At 57.5% G+C, this 12,171-nt stretch overlaps 2 protein-coding genes across 2 annotated transcripts in view; one reads left to right on the top strand and one right to left on the bottom strand.

The window, feature by feature from the left end:
• Positions 1-4,261, top strand: part of CARMIL2 (capping protein regulator and myosin 1 linker 2) — a 23,157-nt gene extending 18,896 nt beyond the window's left edge. Inside the window, exons 32-40 of the mRNA XM_058846031.1 lie at positions 153-236; positions 629-1,066; positions 1,324-1,443; positions 1,774-1,810; positions 1,988-2,056; positions 2,359-2,661; positions 2,840-2,947; positions 3,178-3,288; positions 3,374-4,261. Coding sequence (XP_058702014.1) covers positions 153-236; positions 629-1,066; positions 1,324-1,443; positions 1,774-1,810; positions 1,988-2,056; positions 2,359-2,661; positions 2,840-2,947; positions 3,178-3,288; positions 3,374-3,549 — 1,446 coding nt within the window. The 3' untranslated portion in view covers positions 3,550-4,261. The remainder of the gene's footprint in view (positions 1-152; positions 237-628; positions 1,067-1,323; positions 1,444-1,773; positions 1,811-1,987; positions 2,057-2,358; positions 2,662-2,839; positions 2,948-3,177; positions 3,289-3,373) is intronic.
• On the bottom strand, positions 4,102-12,171 carry LOC131582776 (uncharacterized). The gene is made up of 16 exons (XM_058846248.1): positions 11,960-12,171; positions 11,283-11,411; positions 11,031-11,160; positions 10,683-10,804; positions 10,034-10,124; positions 9,420-9,499; positions 9,186-9,230; positions 8,618-8,652; positions 8,077-8,240; positions 7,767-7,872; positions 7,565-7,645; positions 7,015-7,146; positions 6,379-6,477; positions 5,444-6,138; positions 4,849-4,922; positions 4,102-4,677 (listed from the first exon to the last, which is right to left on the bottom strand). The coding sequence occupies exons 1-16, from the start codon at positions 12,169-12,171 to the stop codon at positions 4,617-4,619; spliced, it is 2,256 nt and encodes a 751-aa protein (XP_058702231.1). The 3' UTR covers positions 4,102-4,616.

The raw sequence follows: 12,171 nt of genomic DNA, 5'->3' as shown, positions 1-12,171 counted from the left end.
TGGTTTGGCTTTAATGCTGGGTATGAGATGGAGCGTGCCAGCACCCATCCTGCAGGGGCACCCACTTGATCAGGCCCAGGGGAGGGTGACACACCTTCATGCCTGGGGGCACCTTTGCCCTGTGCTGGGCTGACAGCAGCTGTCACCCACAGGTGCAGCCCGTGGCCTGTGAGAACAGCGAGGACAGGAGCATCACCCGCGTGGACGAGGGGCTGGAGGACTTCTTTGCCAAGAAGGTCATCACAGAAACACTGCTGTAAGCCTGGGGGGTTCTCAGGGCCCCTCACCTGCCCAGCACTCACCCATCCCCAGGGTTTCAGCAGCCTCCCTGCAAACGCTGCTGGTCCCAGTGCAAAAGGGATGCAGGGGAAAGCAGCACACCCAGGGATGTCACCAAGAGCAAGGCTGGGGGAAGAGGAACGGGATGGCAGCCACGGTGCGCAGGATGTGGCTGTGGAGTCTGTTCCACAGCAGGGAGGCAATGAGGGAGCACCCATGGGAACCATGCTGGGAATAGGTGCCCTTGTCAGGACACTGCCATCACAGGTCATGTGTCCAGGATCTGGATCCATCCTTTTAGGGTGGGCAGAGAGAAAAAACTGACCCCTTACTTCTTGGCAGCCTAGAGCTCACCTTTTCCAATGCTTCATCTCTCCCCAGCCCCACGACTCCGGAGACCTGCCTGGGATCAGCCCCTCTGGCTCCCTCTGGTTCCCGCACCCTCAAGAAGAAAATTGGGAATTTTTTTGCCTTCAAGAAACCCAAATCCAGCCGGGGCTCAAGGTGTGAGAAGGAGCCTGAGGGTGGTCCCACCGCCCCTAGGAGCAGGCGTTTGATGCTCAGTGACATTTTACGAGCCCCCAGCAAGGCAGGCGAGTCAGGGAAGCCCCTGAGTAAATCAGAGGAGGGGGGGCTCTCTGCCGAGCCCCACGCAGAGCCTGAGCACTGCCAGACCCCTGACTCTGCCCGGAGGATCCGGCCCAAGTACTCTCGGGAGGGCAAATCCCAGTCACTCATCTTGCTGTCTGGGGAGGACGAGGATGCGCTGGGGGTCAGGCATGACAAGGTAAGCACTGTCACAGTTACCAACTACCACCACTGTTCATCTCACCTGGTGGGTGCTGCTCCCACCCATGGATGCTGGTGGGGTTACCAGAGGATCACTGGAGTGATGGCTGGGGACATCCCCACTGGGTCTTGTCCATGTCACCATCAGGCAGCATGCCTGGGGTTGGGAATGTGGGTGCCCCACAGGCAGGAGTGTGGGTGCCATAGGTGCTGTGGTGGATCCACGTTCCTGGCAGGGTTGTGTCTCTCCTGCAGAAGAGGCACCTGGAGAAGAGCGAAGGGGAGTTGTCCAGCTCCTTTGAGCAGCGCATGCAGGTCATGCTCCATCGCATTGGCGTCACCAAGGGCCCGGCTGCTGAGAGCAAGAAGCAGCAGGTGGGGACCGGTTCCATTTTTGGGGTGGACCCTGCCCCTCCAGCGGGGTAGGAGATGGTGGCCCATAGCATGGGGGACATCTCCCCACTGGGACTGGCAGCACCCAGCTCTGTGCTACCTATAGCCTCTGCCCTGTCACCTAACCCTCTGCAAGGGGTCAATTCCTATATACTGCATGGTGTCTGTCAGTAGTGTCCCTCCTTTCCTGGCATGCACCCATCCCCTGCAGCCACATCAGAGCCTGGCAGCAGGACTCTGCCCTCTGTACCCATTGTCTCTGTGGGCACTGCCTCCCTGACAGCCCCCTTACCAGTTTTCTCCCCCTTGCAGAACAAAGACAGCGAGATCAAGAAAGCCGGTTCCGATGGTGAGGGGCTGTGCCTTCCCCACCCTGACCCCCACCCAGCTGGGCACCCACGGGTGGCCATGGGCAGTCCCCTTGGACTCCCAGCTGTAGATCCCACTACATTTTCCTCTTGCTGAGTGCTGGTGGTGCTGGGCAGACCCCAGCTCATTGATGCTGGCTGGTGGCTTGTGCTTGCAGGGGATATCGTGGACAGCTCTGCAGACTCTCCCCCATCCCTGAAGGCCCGCACACATTCCGTGTCCACAGGTGGGTCAGCAGTGCATGCTGAGGGTCACACCAGCCCCTGCGGCAGAGGGCTTTATCCCCTCTCCTAGAACCAAGCATGGGGACTGGAGCCAACAGGGACTGGTGGGCACAGGCATATGGGCAGAATTCCACATTTGGGAGGGTGCCCTACACCCATGGGTGCCCATCCCTGGAGATGGCACATGGACACTCAGCCCATTGCCCAGTCCCTGGGCTGCCTGCAGGCTGGTTCCCAGCACCAAGAACCATCCCTGGGGCTGTCACTTCTGGACGCCCACAGCTCCATCCTGCCTGCCCCACAGACGCACCCTTCCGCAGCCCAGCCGCCAGGACGGAGCCCGGCGCCGAGCCCCGGCCAGCCTGGAAAGCCCTGGGAAGGCAGCTGCCCGCTGAGCCACCGGCCACCAGCTCTGACCAGCCCCGGCGCTCCTTCACCCTAGCAGAGCCCAGCGGGCTGCCAGAGCCCGGGGGCCGGGAGGGCTGGAGCAGCAGCCTGCCACGGTTGGGCAGGAACGTGCCGGCGGCACTGCCACGGAGGGTCAGCCATGGTGGGGAGGTGGGTGCTGGCACCCTGCCCACCCTGCCCACACCGCCCAATACTGAAGGTAGGGATGCATGAGGTGCCCATGGATGCCTCATTCCACTGCTGGCCAGTTCTTGGAGCCCTTGGGAATGGAGGGCAACAGGGAGCCAAGCACATGGTGGGTGCTGGGTGCTGATGGGGCCTGTCAAGTGGGGTGCTGTGGGCTATCCTCCAACAGCACCTCCCCACTGCTTATACAGACAACCGGCTGATGGCACGGCTGGCAGCGCCACGGGGGACCAGCCGCCGAGCATTGTCCGTCCATGAGGAGCAGCTCAGGGAGCCCGAGTGCCCGGCAGAGCTGGGAAGTAAGTTGGGTCTGAAATGGGACCCCAAGTCCTCCTTGCACCTAACACCAACAGAGGTGGGTGGTGGTGTTCCATGTTTGTGCTGGGGCTGCCTCTCCCAGCTGGTGGGTGATAGACAATGGCACTGGCACACTGGAAGTTCCCAAGGGGAATTTGGAACAGGGATCAGTTCCAGCAGGAGCCAGGCCACTGTGCCCCCCCCTAACATGGGGCTGGGTTGTTTCCCCTAGTGGGCACCGTTCCCCTGCGCCTGCGGCGTTCGCCTGTGCTCAGGCACAGGACCAAGCACGAGTCCCTCTCAGAGATGGAGGGTGAGCCTGGACCAACCTCGGATGCCGAAGGTGAGATGTTCCCCTCCCTGCTAAAGCATGTTTTGGGGTACCAAGGGTGCCCTCATGCTTACACCAGAACCTGTGACCTGTACAGGTGCCACGCTGCAGGACTGGCCCAGTGCCGGGCTGGAGGAGCCGCAGGCTGGCACAGGCACTGAGGGTGAGCAGCCACAAGCCCTGGCACAAACTGTTGGGAATGCACAAGACTCAGCTGCTGTAGACCAAAGATGCCCAGTGCCGGGCCAGGAGGAGCCGGCCCTGGGACAGTGAAGCCCCTGCATGTCACCACGCTGCTCCCAGTAAAACCCTGCAAGCAAGTGCGCCGTGCCGGGGTGCTTGGCAGAGAGATGCAGAGAGGATAGACGGGGCACCAGGCTGGCATGGATGTGCCAATGATGGCATCGCCCAATTTTCAACATGGGGGCAGCCAGGCCACCAGCATCACCCAGGATGCCCAGGGACTGTCAGAGCCTGCAGGCTGCATCCAGTGGTGCTGCAGTCCCCAGTGCCCTCTGTTGCTGTGGGCTGCAGCGGGGGAGCCGGTGATTTTCGCAGCCAGCTATTTTTAGGAAGCGTTCCCAAGGCACTTTCACCACTCCAGCTCCTGACCCCATGGGGTACCGCTCTCTCCAGCCCCCACCAGACACAGGCTTCCATCAGTGGGACCACGACCCACCGCCTTTCAGCACGCAGCTCCATCCCCGCAGCTCCCTGACGGCACCAGCGTGATCCTGACACCCCAGTGGCTTTCTCCTGTGTTGCCCTCTGCTCTGGACCAAACGCATTCCTTACACAGATGTTTACGACAAAGCAAGATGCTTGTTTTGGTTTTTTTGTTTGTTTGGTTTTTTTTAATACAAGAGCTGTGTATTTAAAAAATATACAATTTTTAATTTCTACAGCATAACCCTGCAGGATATTTTTTGTAATAAACAGTGCAGGACCCTACCTAAACTTATTCAATAAACCATCCATGCTCCTGGGGTACCTTCAGAGCAGGATCAAGTTGTGGCGCCTCTGCCATCACTGCTATGGTGGCACTGTGTCACCTCTTGTCCCCACTTGCTGGGACAAGGCATTTGGAAAGGATGAAGAGGTGGGAGAGGGATGCTGGCTCACATATAGGCATTCCTGAGTGAATGCTTTTCTCCCCTCCTGGCACTGAGGGTATTGGGTTTCAACAGGTCATGTGCCAAGGTTTCTGCAGCTAGGCCAGCCCACTCAGCAGTCCCCTGGGGCACAGAGCTTCTGACGTCCCCATATCCCTCCCCCAACCACTCTGCCCAGTGTTTTGACAGACCCATTGAAGAAACAAAGGAACGAAAGATGGGCTGGGCTCAGGAATCCTCCTCCTCAGTCAGTATCCAGCATGCCCACTTCAGCATTGCCTTTGAGATCCTGAGAAACCAGACAGGAGGAGCCAGGGTGAGAAGAAATCCAGCTGTGGACACACCACTAGGGCAGCTGGTGACAAGGGGTAAGGTAGAGCCTGGGGACTCACTACAGTGATGTGAGTCCCACTGCAGGAACAAGGGACAGCCACGAGTCCATGGCTGATATGGTACTGACCTGATAGATTGTACCTGCTGGCAGAGCTCAGGGCTCGGTGCCTCGTAGTGGTACTGGGGTGGTCTCTCCATGAACTACAAAAGCAAAGGGGAGGGCGAGATGGATCTGCTCCAGCCACAGCACCCAGAGTGCTGCCCTATGCAGCCTGAGAGCCCAATAACCCCAGGAAAACACCTAGAATTGAGGTGTCTCTCCCTCTGTTCTTTTGATCTTTTACCCAGATAGCTTGGAAGATGCTCCAGCAATTGTTTGTTCCCACCCAATTGTTTAGCTCAGGCTAAACCACAGCCTTCACCATCTCTGGATGGAGTCAAAGGCCTGTGGATGTGGCAGTGGTGGGTTTGGCAGTACTGAGGAACGGTTGGACTTCCATCTCATGAACTCTTTCCCAGCTTAAGTGATTACATGATTTTCTCATGATTCCTTCAGTGTTCCCAGATCCTCCACCATCTACACTGACACCTGCATTCAACTTCCCATCCCCACCAGCCTGGTGAGGAAAGATCCAGGGGATGGACACCAGAGGTGTGGGCAAAGAGAGCCTCCCCAGGCACCCCCAGCCCACAGGGGACCTCACCAGCTGCTTCATATTTACCGGCTCTGGAGCTCTGCACTGCTCCGGCCTGGAGCTGGGCCCAGCTCTTGCAGGGGATGCTTGCTCTTCCTCCTCCTCCTCCTCCTCTTTATCCTCCTCCTCAAGCTCTTTTCCACGCTGCAGCCCTGTCTGCTTTCTGCTCTTCTTTGCACCCTGTGGGCTCATGAGCTCTGATCTCTTGTCTGTGCCTCTCTCCCTGCCCTTTGAGGTGCCCGGGGTAAGCTGCTGCCCACTGGGGCCCTGCTCATCTTCCTCCACCAGTTTCCTCTTGGCACCCACAGTCTCTCTTCCCTGTGTCCTGGCAGGAGAGGAAGTTGTGCCACTGGAGCAGGCCTGCTCCCTGTGAGGAGTCCTGCTGGGCAGGGACTGTACGCTGCTGCTTGGCAAGGCTGGAAAAACTGGAGAAAGAGTGGGCAGGATGGCCTGAGAGCCCCTGGATCCCTGTGGGCCACGATCAGCACACAGGGTATCCCAGGCTGCCTCTGCAGCTGATGCCACCTCAGTGGTGCTGATCTCCACCGGACTGGGAGTGCTGTGGGAGCGGAGCAGGGAGGGAGATGAGGTCTGTACTGGCTCTCCCTGGGGCAAGCCCTCAGGAGAGCCCTGGCTACACAATTCCAACAGGTCGGTGGTGTTGCTGTCAGCAGCCACATCTTTCTGGGTCTTCAGGGGAGGGTCAGGTTGAAAGATCTTCTCTAGTAAGAGGAAAAGCATCATCAGTTTGAGCGGGGGGCTGATGGTGGGACCTGCCCTGGCACACAGGAAGAGTGTCAGGCCTGGAAGGATGCAGGTCCAGGGCTATGGGAACACCACAGCACTGCTTTATGACCAGGGGAAACCAAGCCAGCATCCAGGGTGAGCTACACCCATTGAGAAGAGAGGAGCTGTCTCCTGCCAGGAAGGCAGGCTGGATGCCCTGGGACATGAGGACTCACCATCTGAAGAGCTCGGGGTCAAAGACAACGAGGGCATTCTATTCCAGGGGTTGTCTGGGGATCCCTCCAAGCTATCTGATGAGGCTGGGGATGTGGGACCTGCAATGAAGAAGCTGGAGGGTTGATTTTGGCAAAGAAAGCAGCTGCCCATTCCCTGTGGGTGCCCTGTGCACAAGGTCTCAGACAGAGACAGCTCTTGAGGGGAGCTCTGCAGCCCTTTCCAGCTCAAAATGTGGTGTATTCCAGTGATACCCTTTCCAAGATCACACACAGCAGGCAGTGGAGAGTCAGACACCGCCCAGAGAGCAGGCAGGTATGAAGAAGGCTTTCTCCTACACCCTGCACTATTCAGGACAGTTCCTCCCTTCAGCTCCTCCTCTACATGGAGCTTCTGCAGGTAATTCTGCAGCAAAGCTTGGTGACACCAAGCCAAGTAAGGTGACACAAACCCATCCTGGTGCTGAGCCAGAGCCAGTGAGGAGCCCATACCAGGGCAGGAGACTCATGCTCAGTGATGGCATCAAAATGCCTTCCTGTGCTCCCAGGATCAACCAAAGCTGCAACTTCAAGGACTTGGAGGATTGGGGCCAGTCCCTGCCTGCTCAAGGTCTCCCAAAGACCTGGCCACACCAGTACCTCCTCCACTCAGTCCAAGGAGATGGGCTGTGTCAACTGTAGAGGAAACTAAAGGCTGGATGGGATCTGGAGCGTTCATAGGAGGCCATGAGGACGATCCAAAGGCTGGAGCACCTCTGCTATGGAGACAAGCTGAGAGAGTTGGGGTTATTCAGCTTGGATAATAGAAAGCTCCTGGGAGACCTTAGAGAACCTTCCAGTATCTGAAGAGGCTCCAAGAGGGCAGGAGAGAGGTCCAGGAGAAGGACTTTAGACAAGGCCATGGAGTGCCAGGACAAAGGGAAGTGGCTTCACACTGACAGAGGGCAGGGTTAGATTAGATATTTGTAAGAAATGCTTCCCTGTGAGGGTGGGGAGGCCCTGGCACAGGTTGCCCAGTGAAGCTGTGGCTGACCCAGCCCTGGAAGTGTTCAAGGCTAAGTTGGACAGGGCTTGGAGCAACCTGGTCTAGTGGAATGTGTCCCTGCTCATGGCAGGGATTTGGACTAGACAGTCTTTAAGGTCCCTTCCAACAGAAATCATTCTAGGATCTGGAGGTCCTGCTACTCACAGCTGGTCTGGGATACAATACTTGGGTCTCCTGGCATTGTCCTATCATCACTACTCTTTCCAGGAGCTGCTTGACTTGTATCTGCAATGAAAGGGGCACTGTTGGTCATATCCCCAGCATGAGGCACACCCAGAGCAAAGGAACTCTTCTCCCCACCCTGGGGAGACCCTCATTTCATATGCCTGGGTGCTGCACCGCCTACCTGTGTACCCTGCAGATGCTGCCTCAGAAGAATCACAAATAACTGCCTCCTCCTCAGGAGGGATCACCAGGGCACTGACTGGGACCATGAAAACGTTCTCTCCCTGCTGAAATGAGACAAGTGACAGAGGTTTTGCTGGGCAGTCCCTCTCCAGGTGCAGGAACCCACTTGTACCTGCCAACCCAACACCATCTCCCTCCCCAGCAAACCTCCAGCTCTGCCCACTGTCCTTCCCCTTCCTTCCCCCCCCCACCAGAGCACCCTAAGCCGTCACAGCCCTGTCTCAGCTGGTCCTAGCAGGCAGACTGACCTCCTTCTTGCGCTCTGCCTCCCACTGGGTGACAGGAACCTCATCCTCCACTGTCACTGGCTTGTCGTTTGATTTCCATAAATCCAAGCATTCCTCGGCATTTTCCTTCAAAATCTCCAGCTGGTTCTGTCCTATGGCATCAATCAGCTGAGAGACAGAGGGCTCTGGAGCAACAACACACAGACATCAGTAGTGGAGACAGCTGAACTCAGGCAAGCCTCACTCACAAACCTTTACCCTGCTGCATGACTTGGTGACTGTCATGACACTGAAACCTGGGGGAACATCCAAAATACTGCATTTCCTTTGCTTCTAGAAACCATCTTTCCTTTCTTCACACATCCTAGACCAGCAGCATGAGCACAGGCATGCTATGTCCCACTCTGCTTCAGCTGTCAGCATTATCTCTTCCTGCTTTTTAGCAATATACACTTGTGAGATTTGACCAGGTTTGCGCTACCTCTGCGTAACATGGACCAAGCTGAGGAAACCCAGGCCCCCCACCCAGTCAGAGCATTGCATACCCCCTACAACCCTTTACCTGAGCTGGGAGCATTCCTCACAGCAAGATTCCTCCTGTAATGACCAAGGAGAAGACAGAGCCAGATTAGGGCTGGGACACACACAGCTCTTGGTCACAGATCAAGCACCCTGGATTGGAAGAAGCAGCTTGTGCAAGTAGTGGTTCTCCCACTGGGTGCTGATCTGGCCACTGGCCACATGCTCAGTATGCCAAGAATAGCCATCAGGGAGCCTCACCCCTGGAGATGGACTGATGGAAGGCCCTGAGGATCTCCAGTATTGGATCTCCAAGGATGAAGAATGAGCTGTGCAGGGCTCACCCACGCAGCTGTGCTGCCCACCACTGGCAGGAACAAGTTCCCCACAGGTGTTTCCTCCTAGCTCAGAGGAAGAGGCTGGCACTGTGCCACCACAATTTCATTTTTCATGGTCTACTCAACTCTGTCACATTCCAGGGAAAGGAGTCACACAGGTTAACCAGGAGGTGCCATAACCTGTGCCAGCCCTTGCCAGCATGCTCTAACCCCAGTCTGAGGTTGCACACTCTCATCAGGGTGTCTGGATACATCCCTCAGCCCTATACTTACAGCCAGAGCTCCTTAATCTTCTTCACCACAGAGGGGTCCTGGTTCCTGCAGCAAGAGAGAAGCCAGTTACTGATTCCTTCCAAATCCCCATCTCCCTTGCCTTGGAGACAATCCCTCTTTCAAAAGGGATTTCCACAAGCAGGTCACATCAGGACTCCCAGGGTCAGCCACTGTGGGGAAGATGAGGAAGTCCCCCTGAGCACAGCCCCCACTCACTCATGCCATGGGCCATACCCGTCAGATGATTCCATCCTCTGCCTCTGCATGGGCAGCACGATGAACTGCTGGGCCGTGAGGTAAAACTCGCAGTCCTCCTGTGGGGAGGACAGAGCCTGTAAAGCACCTCTGAGTCCCACCTCTGCCCCTGCCTCCCCTGGGGCCAGCCAGCACTCCCACCCCAGCTCTGCTACCAACCCTCCAGTCTAAGAGAAGGACCCCTCAAAAAGGACAACCTCCTTCAAAGGGGATTTTGTATCTTCCTGCCTCAGCTGATGGCTCTGCAAGAGCCACATGCCAGGGTGGGCCAGCCCAGGGGAGTCTGTGGGGACACCTCTGAACCTCTGCAAGGGGACAGTGGGCTACTCTGCCACCAGCCCATGCAGGCCTCCTGCAGCTGCCCAACAGGCAGAGGTGACAGCCAGGTGGCCCTGGGAAAGATGCACCCCATCACCAGCAAGGGCTCATCCCTGCCCAGGTCAGCTGCCACAGACCCCACAGGAGCTGCAGATGAAAACGAAAGGCCACCCATCACCTGCCTTCAGCTGCCAGGAACAGCTGGAAGCAGGCAGGAGTGGAGGAAGCACAACATGGTAAAAAAACAGGCTGCTTCCACTCCTCAAAGCACTTACCAGCCTGGCCTCATCCTGAAAACACACTGTGTACTTCTGCAGGACGATAATTCTGCAATTAAGGCTGGAAAGCCTGAGCTGCAGGTGGGCGCTGGAAAAGGAGCAGAGTGGGAATGCCTTGAAGAATGGAGCTGGAACCCCTCCCCCAACACACAGTGGGGCTCCCACAAGTGCTCACACCAGGGCATTCTGGAACATGTCTCAGCATGAGCAGCAAACACCAAGGGCTCTTTATTCCTTAGAAATTCCTGCCTAAGAGCAGCTTCTTCCTGCTGCTTGTCCTTGGCTCTGCCACCAGCACCCCAACAGTTTAAGGGTGTCCAAATGGGAAAATGGAAGAAAGCACTGAAGGAGCAGCCCAGGATACCATGGTTAATGCTCTGGCTCCTTCCACAAAACCCAAGAGCTTTTCAGTCCTTTCTAATGGCATCACAGCTTCTGCCATGGATCCCTGCCCATCCCAACCAGCAGACACCAGAACAAGGGCATGCCAGCTTTCTTCTCTTAGGAGCTCTTTCACACCAGCTTCCCACCCTGAGGTTGCTTTAGCTTAACACAACCTGAAACAAGACCAGGCAGGAGCCCCAGCTCCTCACAGCAGCTGTGGAGAACTGCTGTCCCAGCCATGCCAAGTCACGGTGGAACCCACTTTTCCTCTGCCTGCAGAGCTTCGGGTGTAATGACCACACGGATGTAGCAGGATCCATCAGAGACCTGCACCACAGCTTCTTGGAGGCCAGGCTGGCCAGGAGCAGTTGAGTCACTTAAGACCTGTCAAGAGATTGGAGAGGGGAAAAAAACCTCTTATTTGTAGACCTGGAACAAGTTTCACAGGAAGGCAGTCATGACACCAAGCTTTTCCTCCTCAAAACAAATTCAAATCAGAGACGTTGAGAAGGAAGAGTTGCGCATCCACAGCCACCAAGCTGGGAACCACTGCGCACTTCCCAGAACTTAAAGGTTGGAGTGCTTTGGGACAGTCCCTCTGAGTACCTACCCGCACCACCTGTCCAGCCAGGAAATTCTCACGCTCATCCAGTTGCTCGTAATTCACCAAGAGGTCAGCAATCCATGGCTCCAGGACGTAGAGTTTGGGAGAAGCCACATTCTTGTCCACACAGACAAGACTACATGAGAAGAGACAACACACTAAACTATAAGCAGTGCTCTATCACCCTGGGAAGGGTTTTGCACACCAAGCACAGCCACAAACCCAGGAGATTGCTCAAATCCACCCAAGTGCACCCACTTCTCTGCAAGGACCCATCCTAAGGGCATTGTGCTGAGGAAGCCACGCTGCTGGGGGCACACAGGTCCTGCTGCATTCTGCTCGGACAGTGGAGGGGGACACTCGCAGCTCTGGAGTATGTCTGGCCTTCTGCAATTCTCCCACACAGGACAGGACAGGACATTTATTTCTACTTCCTTGCATATTGTTTATTATCACCCAGTAACTATTTTCCTGGGACCAAGTCTTAACTATAACTGCCTGAATTGTGAAAGGGAGAAGAACTGGGGACAGGCAGGGGCTGGGGACAGGCGGGGCTGGGATAGACGCGGCTGGGGACAGGTAAGGGTTGGGGACACGCCAGGGCTGAGGGCAGGCGGGGGATGAGAGCAGGCAGGGGCTGAGGACGGGCAGGGGCTGAGGACGGGCAGGGGCTGAGGACGGGCAGGGGCTGAGGGCAGGCGGCGATGGGGCCAGGCGGTGGCTGAGGGCAGGGGGGAGCTGAGGGCAGGGGGGAGCTGAGGGCAGGCGGGAGCTGAGGGCAGGCGGGAGCTGAGGGCAGGCGGGAGCTGAGGGCAGGCGGGAGCTGAGGGCAGGCGGGAACTGAGGGCAGGAGGGGATGGGGCCAGGCGGGAGCTGAGGGCAGGGCGGGCAGGCAGGGCGGGCAGGGCTGACCCCCCCTCCCGGCCCCCCCTCACCGCTCCCCCGCCGCCAGCCCCGGGCTCGCCCCGCCCGGCGGAGCAGCCGCCGCTGCCATGGCCCCGGGGCCCGGAACTAGAAACGGGGCCCGGAACTGGAAACGGAGCCCGGAGCAGGAGGCGGGAGCGGAGCAGGAAGCGGGGCCCGGCGGCGCCAGTTCCGGCGCGGGGTCGAAGCCAGGTCCCTCCTCCTCCCCAGCGCAGCCCTCCAT

The sequence above is a fragment of the Poecile atricapillus genome, chromosome 10 (genome assembly GCF_030490865.1).
Source record: "Poecile atricapillus isolate bPoeAtr1 chromosome 10, bPoeAtr1.hap1, whole genome shotgun sequence".
NCBI classification, from domain to species: Eukaryota; Metazoa; Chordata; class Aves; order Passeriformes; family Paridae; genus Poecile; species Poecile atricapillus.
The sequence above is the reverse complement of the archived record's forward strand: the minus strand, read 5'-3'. Positions and strand labels throughout refer to the sequence as shown.